Consider the following 14,297-nt stretch of genomic DNA (forward strand, 5'->3'; position numbering starts at 1 on the left):
GATCCCAGTTGGATTCCTGGGTTGGGAAGATCCACTGGAGAAGGGATACGCTACCCACTCCAGTATTCTTGGGCTTCCCCTGTGGCTCTCAGCGGGTAAAGAATCTACCTGCAATGAGGGAGACCCAGGTTCGATCCCTGAGTTGAGAAGATCCCCTGGAGAAGGGAATGGCTACCCACTCCAGTGTTCTGGCCTAGAGAATTCCACGGACTGTAAAGTCATGATTAAAAAGAGCCAGACACAACTGAGTGACTTTCACATGTCTTCACATTGACTAAAATATGAACAGCTTAGATAAGAGAAGACATGAGACATTAAGTATCTGCTCTCTCAGCTCACACTCAAGGACATGCTCTGCATGCTTCTCTCTGTATATAAATACACATAATGAGATTGATATCCTCTATAACAGGAAATAAATAAGGAAAAATTAGATATATAAAGAATAATTTACATTAGATAAACAGCCAATACATATGAAAATGTTAACCCTCATTAGTAATCAAGGAAATGAAAATAAAAACAAGATGCCATTACTTTCTTCATTATAACAGCAAAAATTAGAAAGCCCAATACAATCTTATGCAGTACTGGCAAGTGTTTGGTAAAACAGAAATTCTCACAAGTGATGGGACTATAAACTGGTACTATTTTGGAAAACAATCTAGTTGCACATGTAAAAATTTAACATTTGCAAACTCTTGTCCAGTAATTTCAATTCTTGAACTCAGTCCCAAAGAAAAATTACTAGCTATTCCCACAACCATAAAGACGTTTGCTACAGTACTGCTTGTAGTAGCAAAAAACTGGAACATCTTGTAAGCCAATTAATACGAAACAACTAAATAATTAAAAACACAATGATTAACAAATACACAACCACAGAGTTAAAAATAATTAAAACAGGATTATATGCAATGATGTGGAAAGGTTTCTAAATATAGTAAGATGGCAAGTCACAGAATGTTACAGAACCATCTCAAATATGAGGAGAAACCAATGTTATCACAATTGAGATATAGAATAAACACTGTAATATCCTGTTTTAAGGGGTTATATCTGGGAATAACAAGTGGATAAATGGGGCAGAGGTCCTTTATTTATAGAAGCTTGTTTTCTTTATAATTTTTGTAATTTTTAGAATTTTAAATTTAAAATTTTATGAAATTTTATAATTATGATTTTAAAAACACAGTTACAAGCAAACTAACAAAACATTAATTTACATCAAACCAAGAACCAGTAGGAAAAAAACAGATTTAATTCTGGATGAAAAAAAGGATTGTTACACTTCCAGATTTTTGGTTTTGAAAATGACTGCAAAAGTATGTCTCAGAATGTATCCAAGCCTTTTGCTACAAAATTTTGGTGAGGATATTTCTGCCGTGGTGATGAACAATAATCAGAGTTTTCTGTTTTCTTTGCTAGCGTATTAGGATCCCAATTCCCAAGTTACTCAAAGTTACTCAGAACAAAAGCGCATTTTTGCCAGATGGCTAGCCACAAATAGTAGACATCGTGTTAAAACAGGTAGCAAAGTACTTTACCTACAATAAGTATTCAGCAAGCTACATTCCACAGATTTTGACTATTAACCTTATGTCTACTGGTAATGCACTCAAATCACATACAAAGTTTAAGAGTTTCTCCAGGTGACAAAACTGGTATTTCCCCCCGCCCCCCATTTAAGAGACCCCAAACCACACTTCTAAGTACTTTCTTCAAGACTTATGAACAACACATCAGTAAGTAAAAGAGGAACTTAAACTTTCAAAATAAGTAGCACAAGAATTTGGTTATTCCTTCAAAAAACGCTACCTCTAAACCCGTACTGTAACAACTAGGAAAACTATGTACATGTCCTACAACTAAAAACATTCACTTTTAGCAAGAGACTGAAGTATTTGCTACAGAATACTTATATTTTCTATTATGAAAGAAATATTCATCCATCAACTAGCATATTTAAGTATGCTACACTAATAGTAAATGCTAAGACAGAACACACTCTGAGGAGCCATTATGAAACTATGCAAATATTTTAAAATTCCATCTTCAAGAAATCTAATTATATCATTTGTATATCACTGTTTATTATTACTGAGTTTACCCTTCTGATTCAATGTATGCATCACAAATGCCACTAGGCATACGAAAAACAAAAATATTACAACTAACAGATCTCAAAAATAATTTCCTTTCAATAAGAAACTGAATTCGGCATAAAACAAGCTTTTGATAAATTTCTACCACTTTACATTCTGTTAATGCAGTTACTGGTTTACTCATTTTGTAACCATTTAGTGTAAATATAAACTAAAATAGAAAAAAATTAAAATTTTTTATTTAAAAAACTAAATTAAAAAATTAATCACATTTCAAATATTCAATAGCTACTTATGGCTAGTGGCTACCATATTAGTAGGATAATGTAGAAAAAGAAATAAGATTTTTATTCTTCCTAACAGAAAGTTCTTTTGGACAGTCCTATTCTAGATATTTGGAGAAGGAAATGGCAACCCACTCCTGTGTTCTTGCCTGGAGAATCCCAGGGACTGGGGAGCCTGGTGGGCTGCCGTCTATGGGGTCACACAGAGTCGGACACGACTGAAGTGACTTAGCATTCTAGATATTATCAGTAATGATAAAAGACTCCTTATTAAGATAGTTAAAATAAAATCTGAAATCATTTCAAATGCTTTAAATTTTAACTCACCATGAATCTCTTTGATACGAAGTGTATTCTGGTGCATCCCATACTTCAAAATCAACTGTTCCAGATAGTAGAAAGTTTTTTTGTGCAAAGTCTAAACATAAATGAGTCACTAGATTAACAGACGAAACACACACACACACACAAAAGGCACTTACAGACACAGCACACTGATTTGTTTTAATTTTTATTGGAGCATAGTTGCTTCACAGTGTTGCGTTAATTTCCACTGTACAGCAAAGTGAACCCACTATGCGCACACATGTATCCCTTTTTTTCTTTTCAGATTTCCTTTCCATGTAGGACAGCACAATAATTTTTAAAACAAAAACAATCTAAAGATTATCTAAAGTGTGGCAGTGATCTGCTTCTAAAGGTGAATGTCCCAAAGACCTAGACTATCCTTGGTGCCTGAACTACTTGGAAAGAAGGGAAAGGAGAAGGCTTTACCCACTATTTATAATGGACAAAGGCAAAATACAGATGGAGGACTCACACAGCATCTTTCTCTCATTACCTTTTGCCTGACTTGAACCACCGCCTTCCAGAAATCCTTAGCTTCCACTCTATGGCAATCACCACACATCTGGGGCTGAACAACATAATCCACCACAAACACTTGCTGAAGGATGGCACCATTCATCACCTGACAAAGAAAACAACCCACTCCTTCATTCTTTCCTTTATCAGAAGAAGATCCTTTAATATTTAACTTAAAATCTTTTTCTATGAATGCTCTGAGGACATTAGTAATAAATAAGTCATAATTAAAGTCATTAAGTTATACTATTTCCAGAAACGTATATAGGTTTAATTCATAGGATTTACCAGATTAACATTTCAAATTTACCTTTCAGTTGAAGTGGTTGTAAGATATTCTTTCAAGATTTTTTATAGCTATATATACGTATATATGCATGTGTGTGTGTATAAAATTCATCCTTAGGAGACAAAGAAAACTCTCAAAGAAAGAGGTCATTCCTTAATTGTTCCCAAACTTGACCAATCATCAGAAATCACCTGGGAAGCTTTATAGATTCTGAGTCTTATATCTAGGTGAATCCAGTTTGAATCAGTCACTGTGAGACATAATCATCAGCCAAGTTTGAGAAGCACTGCCTTAGCTCATGTTTTTACTTCAATCTTATTTCAAATAAAAATGACTTTGAGAAAGTTAACTTAGCCCACTAATCATGAACAAAGGCTGGTCTTACTAGTGACCTGATCATTTCTGCAGATGATCCAAAAGAAAACAAAGAATTAAAATTAAGAACGTTATTTGCTTCTCTTTAAGCTGTCAAGTCATAATGTACCAATAGCCTCATATTTTCACTACCTACACTTTAACCATGCCGAAAAAATTATGTATAGCTTACCTCTTTCTGAATAGTCAGTTTAACTTTAAGTCTCTTAGAATGAGGCTCAGTCCAAACAAAGCTTGCATCTACAAGCCGTACCTTCAATAAAACACAAACAAAAAGAAACATAAGTTACCTTCGGAAGAGAAAAAAGATGAAAGAATAACTCAAAATAAAAAGATTTCAAGATGCTTATGCAATCCCATGACTAATCTACCCAACATCACCAATTAAAAAAAAAAAAAAAAAAGCCATGAGACGTATGGCAACAAAAACAGCAAGTAAAGTGAAAATCTAATGACTATATTAAAGCAACTGGTATAATTCAAGCAAAAACTAAAACGGAAAAAAACTCCTTTCCCCTAAAAACAGTAGTTTTCCTAATTCAAAGTACATTTTTTAGGAGAAAACAAAGACCTGATGACTTCATCATCTACTAGAAATCTCATGAACAAAGGTTTCTACTTTTATTATTCTCTCTATAGTAAATTTGTGGCTTAAAAAATATATATGGACATTCATTCTTCGGAGGGAGTCTCATGCACTGAATACTGAATCCACAATGGTAACACACTGCTAAATCAGCAGAGTCAGCAGAGGCCAAAAACAGTTTGCCCTATGTGACAAACTCAATGCAGCTCATATGGCTAAAATGAGCGTTTTAAGAAAGGAGGTTGGAGAACAAAAAATAGAGGTTGTTTCATTAATCTGAGCAGGAGTTTAGGAAACCTGAACTGAGGGGCTGGAAATAGCAGCAGCAGAAGGATCCAAACCGAGAGATATTTGGGAGATAAAATCTATAGCATTTAATAACAAATAGATATGGGAAGATTTCAGAATGATAGTCAAGGATCCAGCTTGGACACCAAGGTAATACTATTTTTCTGACACAAATAAAAAAGAGATTAAATGCAGAGGAAAGTGCTATATTTGGTTTCAGACACTTAAGTTCAAGAGGATTTATCTGAGATATCCAAGTGAAGCTGTTCAGGAGATAGTGAGATATACACATTTGGTCTGGTGTTCTATGGAGAAATCTGAGTTAAAGATAACAGGTTTGGGAGACATCAGCAGGCAGATAATAATTTTATCAAGACCTGTCTGGCAAGAAGTAAATAAGCTAGTGTAGATACAGCAGTCCAGAATAAAACCCTCCTCATATGACTAGCTCCCTTAAACCAAAGCTTAGTAGCCAGTAGACAAGTCACCAGGTACAAAGGGTGACAGAGAGCTGTTTATTCCCTCAGTCTCCATCTGCGGCAGTCCAAGGAAGCTCCATGGGCCTGTATAAGACTGCCCTTTCCTCAGCCTCCAATCTCCATCTGTAGGAGTGGAGAGAGAAACAGATCTACTTCACCACTCCCCAGCTCAGTCTCATCACACTATCTGTCCTCAGACAACCAGGACTGATCCAACTTACTGAGCCCTTTAACCTTCTTTACCATTACCTCAGCCACCTGCTCATCTCATACACTCCAATCTCCACGTGTAACATATACGCCCTCTTCTGTCCCATCCAACACTCCTCCCCAAATCCTGAAAACCTTTTTATTGTGGCCTCTGGAATTCAACATTCACTAACAACAAAACCTTCTAAATCCTGAATCTCTTTCCTGAACATCCCCTTCACCTTCTAGATCTCCTGATTATCTACATATATAGCTCTCCCTACAGCTAATGAGGCCGCGATGGCACAGAAGCGGCGGCTATGGTTTTTCCAGTGGATGTGAGAGTTGGACTGACTATAAAGAAGGCTGAGTGCCGAAGAATTGATGCTTTTGAACTGTGGTATTGGAGAAGACTCTTGAGAGTCCCTTGGACTGCAAGGAGATCCAACCAGTCCATCCTAAAGGAGATCAGTCCTGGGTGTTCATTGGAAGGACTGATGTTGAAGCTGAAACTCCAATATTTCGGCCACCTGATGTGAAGAGCTGACTCATTGGAAAAGACCCTGATGCTGGGAGAGATTGGGGGTAGGAGGAGAAGGGGACGACAAAGGATGAGATGGTTGGATGGCCTCACTGACTCAAAGGACATGGGTTTGGGTGGACTCCAGGAGTTGGTGATGGACAGGGAGGCCTGGTGTGCTACAGTTCATGGGGTCGCAGGGAGTCAGACACGACTGAGTGACTGAACTGAAATGACAAGTAATGACTGATTTTTTTTTTTCATCTTCTCAAACTTTTATCATCAAAGGATCCCAGGATTCAGTCCTCAAATTTCTCCTTCTCTAAACTCCCTAGGAAAGCTCATCCAATTTCATAGCTTTAAATACCATATACATCCCCAAATTCATTATCTTCAGTCTAGACCATGCCCTTGCTTATTCATCCAGCTCCCCACTATTTCTGCTTCCATGTCTAATGAACAGCTAAGTACCACCTGAGATGAGTTTTGATTTCTCCCACCTGACCTCCTCCTTTTGAAGTCTTTCCTACTTCACTAATAGCAACTTCCTCCTGGTTGCTCAAGAACCACAGAAGTCACCCTTGACTCCTTCAACTCCTAAGCATACATCCAGCTTCATCAATAAAGCCTACTGACTACCTTCAACAACAGAGCCAGAATCAATCCACTTCTCGCTACCTCTACTACTGATTCAAATATCATTTCTCATGATTACTACAATCGCTTCCTAAAGGCCCCCATCGCCCTCATATCTATTCTAAACACATGGAATTCTCCAGGCAAGAATATCCAAGTGGGTTGACATTCCCTTCTCCAGGGAATCTTCCCGACTCAGTGATAGAACCCGGGTCACCTGCATTGCAGGCAGATTCTTTACCATCTAAGCCACCAAGGGAGCCCCACTCAGAGTAAAAACCAGTCCTCAAAAGGGCCCATAGGCCCGACCTACTTGGACTTTCCATGTCTTCCCTAGTTCACCCCCAAGTACTTTGTCCTCCCAGTTCCACTCTAACCATACAGGTTTGCTCCTGTCCCTGGCCTCTACACTTGTTTTGCTACCCATAGTGCTCTTCTCTAAACTGTGGCCTCCTCCCTTACTTTTAATGTTTATTCTAGTGTCACCTTCAGAGACAGCAATGGCAACCCACTCCCGTACTCTTGCCTGGAAAATCCCATGGATGGAGGAGCCTGGTGGGCTGCAGTCCATGGGGTTGCTAGGAGTCAGACACAACTGAGCGACTTCACTTTCACTTTTCACTTTCATGCACTGGAGAAGGAAATGGCAACCCACTCCAGTGTTCTTGCCTGGAGAATCCCAGGGACGGGGGAGCCTGGTGGGCTGCTGTCTATAGGGCTGCACAGAGTCGAACATGACCGAAGCCACTTAGCAGCAGCAGCAGGATCACCTTATCGACGAGGTCTCCTCTAACCACTCTATTTTGAAGTGCATCTCTTCCTGAGCAGTTTTTATCCCCTTCCTCAATTTTTCCTCCACAGAATTTATACCTTTTAATATATATTTTGCTTACTGCCCACTCCACACCCTCCTCTTCAACCAAAATAAAAGGTCTCCAAGGCAGAGATTTTTCCTCTCTCATTCACTGCCATATTTCTGACACCACAAGCAGACTGGTACAAGGCTGACACTTAATAAACATCTGTGAAATGCTAATGAATTAGTAATGAACATTTGATAAAAGCCTGAGGAATCAAAGCAAAAGACCAAGTTACACAAAAAAACTGACTCCAGGGGAAAAAACAAGAAAAACTTGAGACAAATCAGGGAACAGAAGGAAAGTATAAAGACAACAATTAAACTTTCAGAAATATTCAACAGACTGAATCAAGAACATTAAAAATTCTAAACTTAAACTACTAGTACTGGAAAAAATTCATACAAAAATTGGAAGATAAAAGAAACTGCCAGGAACACACCGAAAAAAGGATTAAAGACAACACAAGGGCAAAAAGGCATTTTACAAAGTTTTAAGCTGGTAGGGCCAACATTTGACAAATGAGAATTCCAGGGAGAAAGAAACAGGAAAATAAAGAGAGAAACTTCAAAGAACTATTACACAAAATTTTTTCAGAGGCTAAGAGAATCTGAAGGCCTTCAAACCAAAACAGTCCATTTCAATTAAAAACATAGCTGGTGGAAATAATTAATAAAGTTCAGCACAAAGAAAACTGAAAGTGTTATGTAGAGAGACTAACTAGACTAACAAACCCTGTTTGGTTTTTGGAGATGTTTATGTACTGACTTTAAATAATAAGTACAGGTATCTTCCTTCCAGAAAGTAATGAAAATTTTTTAAAAAACTGACAACCATAACCCTAATATTATTATAGTCTCCAAAATTATGTTTAGTGATGGTCGTATATATATTTTTTTTTCATAAAAGTTTACTGCACAAAAGGGGTTCTCAAATGATCACCTAAAAAGTTTGATTCTATACTAAATCTTTTAAAGCAAACGGACTTTCATTTCCATTAAAGTATACATACAGACTGGTTCCAAATAGGAAAAGGAGTACCTCAAGGCTGTGTATTGTCACCCTGCTTATTTAACTTATATGCAGAGTACATCATGAGAAACGGTGGCTGGAAGAAGCACAAGGTGGACTCAAGATTGCCGGGAGAAATATCAATAACCTCAGATATGCAGATGACACCACCCTTATGGCAGAAAGTGAAGAGGAACTAAAAAGCCTCTTAATGAAAGTGAAAGAGGAGAGTGAAAAAGTTGGCTTAAAGATCAACATTCAGAAAACGAAGATCATGGCATCTGGTCCCATCACTTCATGGCAAATAGATAGGGAAACAGTGGCTGACTTTATTTTTTTGTACTCCAAAATCACTGCAGATGGTGACTGCAGCCATGAAATTAAAAGACGATTACTCCTTCGAAGGAAAGTTATGACCAACCTAGACAGCATATTCAAAAGCAGAGACATTACTTTGCTGACTAAGGTCCGTCTAGTCAAGGCTATGGTTTTTCCAGTGGTCATGTATGGATGTGAGAGTTGGACTGTGAAGAAGGCTGAGTGCCGAAGAATTGATGCTTTTGAACTGTGGTGTTGGAGAAGACTCTTGAGAGTCCCTTGGACTGCAAGGAGATCCAACCAGTCCATTCTGAAGGAGATCAGCCCTGGGATTTCTTTGGAAGGAATAATGCTAAAGCTGAAACATCAATACTTTGGCCACCTCATGCGAAGAGTTGACTCACTGGAAAAGACTCTAATGCTGGGAGGCATTGGGGGCAGGAGGAGAAGGGGACAACAGAGAATGAGATGGCTGGATGGTATCACAGACTTGATGGACATGAGTTTGGGTGGACTCCAGGAGTTGGTGATGGACAGGGAGGCCTGGCATGCTGCGATTCATGCGGTCACAAAGAGTCGGACACGACTGAGCGACTGAACTGAAAGATGAAAACAGCATGTGTAGTAGTGTGCTTATCAACAGCAGCATTTAACAGTTATTTTATAAAATCTACTCATACAAAGATTATCTGAAAATGAGACATTAAATCACACTCACACCCACACCCACATATACCTACAAAAACTGATTTTAGCTATTTTACCTACCTTACTCAGAGGGGCTTTGATTTTTTTCAAACACAAAGCAAGAAGATCCCTGGATTCTAATGCACACTGTACCCAAGTTGCTGGTGGCTGGAAATACCTGGGAAAAAGGTACCATATTGAAACTCAGTATCTCTCAGCAAAAAAAAAAAAAAAAAAAAAAAATCACTTAAATATGAAGACACAACAACAATTATTAACCAGATATAATAATACTCAAGGTTGATCTGAGGCACTTAACCCAAATATATTTTAATAGGTTCAGAAACTTTCAATTAGACCAGTAGTTTAGTTAAAAAGGTGAAATTATGAGTATTTGAGAAAGTCAATCTGTAATAACTTATTAAAAGGTCATTACTTCAAGCACCAATAAGAATTACAACGATGACAAAATGCTTAGGATTTCCTGGTGCTATGTTCTGAAACACGGATAAAAATTCATCTCACAATAGCATTAAAATGGTTTATAGTGAACAAATAAAATGCTTAAGAACTGCTTGTTTCTCACACGCACAAAAAATGTAAATTAGTACCTAATACTATGTATAAATAAGAGCTCAAGACTACTCACGCAGTTCAAATCCCTTTTCAGGCTTCCCTGATGGCTCAGACACTACAGAGACTGCCTGCAATGCAGGAGACCCAGGTTTGATCCCTGGGTAGGGATGATCCTTGGAGAAGGGAATGGCAACCCACTCCAGTACTCTTGCCTAGGAAATCCCTTGTACAGAGGAACATGGTGGGCTACTGGCCATGGGTTCACAAAGAGTCAGACATGACTGAGCGACTAACACACGAATCTTAATTTTAATTTTCAAATTTTAAATTGTAAAATTTAAAGTCTTATGTAAAACGTGACTAAATTAAAATCTTTTATATATGTACTTGAAGTCTTATAGCCCAACCAGGCAAGGAGTTAGGGCAGTGCTTAGCATATAGTAAATGCTCAACAAGTGTTTGTTAAATACATAATACTTCTAAATGTATTATGTGAATGCTTTGTTCATACTCGTTAAGTAAATATTCTGATCTTCACTTTTAAAGGTTCACTGATAAACCTTACTTACACAGGTCCCTTTGTTGTAAGCCAAGTTTTTAGATTTAGAAAATGTTTCATATGTCATCTATTAAAGCCCCTTCATTATGAGGAGGAAATTAAGGCGTTAGAGAGGTTACATGGCCAAGTTTCAGAGACCTAGTTCATGAGGAATCTAGTGTTTTTCTCACTCCACATCACTATAAAGAATAGAGAATATTACAGATTAAGATTATTAACTATAATCTCCCTGAAACAGAATACAGGTTTCCTGTTTTATATTTATGTACATGTTTTATGTATTTTTCTGGGGAAATGCAGCTTTTAAATTCTTAAAGGGATTCATGAACCCCTCCCTCCCAAAAAAGTTACTCACCACTAGAGTCCTAACCCAGCTGGGAAGTCACAGACATACCACGTTATGGGTAGCTTCAGTGGGCAGTTTTGTATTACTCAATAGCAGACTAGACATAAGCTATTTATGCAACAGCTAAAGAATGTACAAAACAGTAACTTAAGTTTGCCTTCAAATTTTTGACCATGCTAGACATGATATACTGAGCTTTTTCCCCATTAGCCATAGTCATTTTAGTTACACAGGAACATTAATATAGGATTTTTAAAACACACTGCCAAATTACTTTTAAATATAAGGTGCTTTTTATCATATATGGCTTTGAATGATTGAAGGGAAAAACAAAAACTTCATGGTAATTGGAACAGTTATGTCTTTAAAATCTGCTCTCACTCCTGAAAACATTAACTTTTATGTATTAATTATACATATCAATTCTATCCCTTTATACTAACTTCACCACATTAGCAGGGAAAACTAGAAAACTACATTACAAAATTGCAAATTCTATAATCTCTAGCTTTGACACCATAAATAAAACTAAAATCTCAGTTACACGCACTTTAATATATGTATCTTAATCTCACTATATTCTAGTGGCTCTCTTATATATGAATTTCAACTTTAAGTAGGATAAAAAAGTATCACACTATACCTTTGGCATTGTTTGCAGAAAGATATAAAGACTTGTTTCGGAATGCCTTGGCTGATGTCTACTTTGCTTCGCAGACAAGCCACACAAATGTTAGCAGGATTTGGACTAATTGGGACACCACAATCGCAGCACAAGCTTAAATAAAGCATACATTTTTTCAAGTTACATTTCATAAGTGTACTAGTTAGATTTAAAAACTATCAAACAGGGATTAGCAGATACAAACTACTATATATAAAATGAACAAGGTCCTACTGTATAGCACAGGGAACTATAATCAATATCCTATAATAAACCATAATGGAAAAGAATATGAAATATATATATATACAACTGAATCACAGTTATATATATAAAACTAAATCACACTGCTGTACAGCAGAAACTAATACAACATTGAAAAATCAACTATACTTCAATAAAAAATAGTAATAAAATTAACACCAACCAAAGTCTTCACGTTAGGCCATAGTATCTCCGCCCTTTTTAAAAATCTGACTTTGAGCAATCTTCAAAGATGCACTAGATTTTTAAAAGCCTTAGATTATTGAGGAAAAAAACAAATATGGCCACAATTCCAAAAAGCCTCAAAATATGACTGATATACAAAAGGTTAAAAAAGGTCTAGAGAATCTAAATAACTGCTAATAGTAATCATTAGACAGCTTTATAGTCCAAAGGCAAAAATTTTCTTAAAGCCTCAATATAGCACCGGGACTCCCAAAATGTAAAAAGGATGGAAGAGTATCAGTATAACTGATGGCAGTGTCATAACTCTAGGTGTATTGAGAACAGAAAGTATTTAAAAATCATTGAGCTATCCAAAATAAGAGTTCTATAATCATTAATGTCCACTGTGGTAGCCACCAGGCATATGTGATTACTGACGACTTGAAATGTGGGTAATAGAAGAAGTGAATACTTAGTTTTATTACATTTTAATTACTTGAAATTTAAAAAGCCACATATGGCCAATGGTTGATGCCAATCTAGAAGAATGTACAGAGACTATTTTAATACTTTTAAAACAGTATTTACCACAACAAACTTTCTAGCGAAAAACGACCTCGTTTCTTCCAGGAAACAAGGCTTTTCATCTTTTCCACTTAAGACAAATCCCCCTAAAAGAAAAGCTTTCCCCATAGTAAATTTTAAAGACTCATTTTAACGTTTTTAAATATAATGGGGATAGGGGAAAAAGGACGTGACTCACATATGTCCAGGTGTGTGCTTGACGGGTTCCGTCATATACTCCATTTTTCTGTACACCTTGATTTCAAGGACAGAGAACAGTGAAATTTAGACATTTTTCTATTCACTCTTTTATACAAATCATCCTTCTGCCTCTTCTGTATAAGACAACCAAGCCTCGTACAGCCACAAATAAGAAAAACCCATTCCACCTACAATCTCTGCAAGAAGTAATTTCCTTAATAACAGAAGGAAGCGACTGGAGGATCCCATATGCAAGACCCTCGGAGCCACGAAACTGGGCGCTGACCTCAGGTGTCACTTGGGCGCCAACCCTGGCGAACTCAAAAAGGGGCCAGAAACGGCCAGGGCCGTTCCGGACACCACCAGGCCCAAACCCTGCTGCCGACGCGCCTAGAACCCACTGCAGAAGTCCGCGGGCGGTGTCACCGGGCCTGCAGGCCACCCACCCCGACCTGACCCCGCACCCCGCGGATAAGACCTCATGCAAGCTCTTGCTGGCGGCGCGCACGCTGCGCCCAAGCGGCCCGAAGTCGGCCCACGACCAGGGAGTCCGTCCCGGTCTCTTCTTAGAGACCCCCCGAGACTGCAGCGCCGGACTCGGCCACCAGAACTTACTTAACACCACTGGGCCTGACCCAAACGTGCTCAAAAATCTACAACGAAACCAGCTTCAGTGGCCCGGAGAGTAGCCGCCAGAGCTGACGCTGGTACAGCGCAGATCTCGCGAGAGAAGAGTTCGAAATCCCGCGAGTCGCGAGACGAGACTCACAGCTGCGAGTCGGGGCGGAGGAAGGGGAGGGCGCTGGAGAAAGTTGGGCGGAGCGGAGGCCGAACGGGTGGGATGGATCCAAGAGAGAAGATAGGGGGCTCTCTCGTCCTATGGCTCCTGAGATTTAACAGACTTTACAACTCTTCTATTGGGTTATCATCCTTCCTTGGCCAGAACTCATTCAAAGCCACTCTTTAGATATTCCTATTGGGAACTTGCTTCTTGGTTAAATGATTATATAAAAGTTATCCACGGCACCACATTACACAAAGAAATTAGAGTAACTTCCATTGAGGGCAGTGCCTTTTGTCCCTTTTGCTCACCGGTATATGCCTAATGCCTGTCACATCATAAATGCTCCAGTGGATATTTGTTGAATAGATGAGAAAGAAATGCAAGAAGTAATTGTGAAGTCTATGTTATTTTAAGACCACTTATTATTAGAAAATGCTCCCCAATAGTGCACTTAATGACTTTATACCTTGATCCTAGAGCAGCTCAGAAAGAATATAATCACTCTTTCTTATGACTGAATTTCAAATATTTGAAGAGGGCAACCATATTTTTTTTTCTGTCTTCTCACCCCAAATTTCAAGGAATAAGCAAGGTTACCTTGTGATCAGAGAAGGCCTCCCATGTCTTGTGTAGGGAACTTAAGTAGTCCCCCTGCTGCTGCTGCTGCTGCTGCTGCTGCTGCTGCT

At 38.2% G+C, this 14,297-nt stretch overlaps 1 protein-coding gene across 1 annotated transcript in view; it reads right to left on the minus strand.

The window, feature by feature from the left end:
- Positions 1-13,534, minus strand: part of NMD3 (NMD3 ribosome export adaptor) — a 33,778-nt gene extending 20,244 nt beyond the window's left edge. The window contains exons 1-7 of the mRNA XM_004003199.5: positions 13,443-13,534; positions 12,826-12,881; positions 11,613-11,747; positions 9,570-9,666; positions 4,090-4,170; positions 3,231-3,359; positions 2,717-2,807 (exon numbers count right to left, since the gene is read on the minus strand). Of these exons, the coding sequence (XP_004003248.3) occupies positions 2,717-2,807; positions 3,231-3,359; positions 4,090-4,170; positions 9,570-9,666; positions 11,613-11,747; positions 12,826-12,869 (577 nt within the window). The 5' untranslated portion in view covers positions 12,870-12,881; positions 13,443-13,534. The remainder of the gene's footprint in view (positions 1-2,716; positions 2,808-3,230; positions 3,360-4,089; positions 4,171-9,569; positions 9,667-11,612; positions 11,748-12,825; positions 12,882-13,442) is intronic.
- Positions 13,535-14,297: the final 763 nt, after the last annotated feature.

This window comes from Ovis aries, chromosome 1 (assembly GCF_016772045.2).
Source record: "Ovis aries strain OAR_USU_Benz2616 breed Rambouillet chromosome 1, ARS-UI_Ramb_v3.0, whole genome shotgun sequence".
NCBI lineage: Eukaryota > Metazoa > Chordata > Mammalia > Artiodactyla > Bovidae > Ovis > Ovis aries.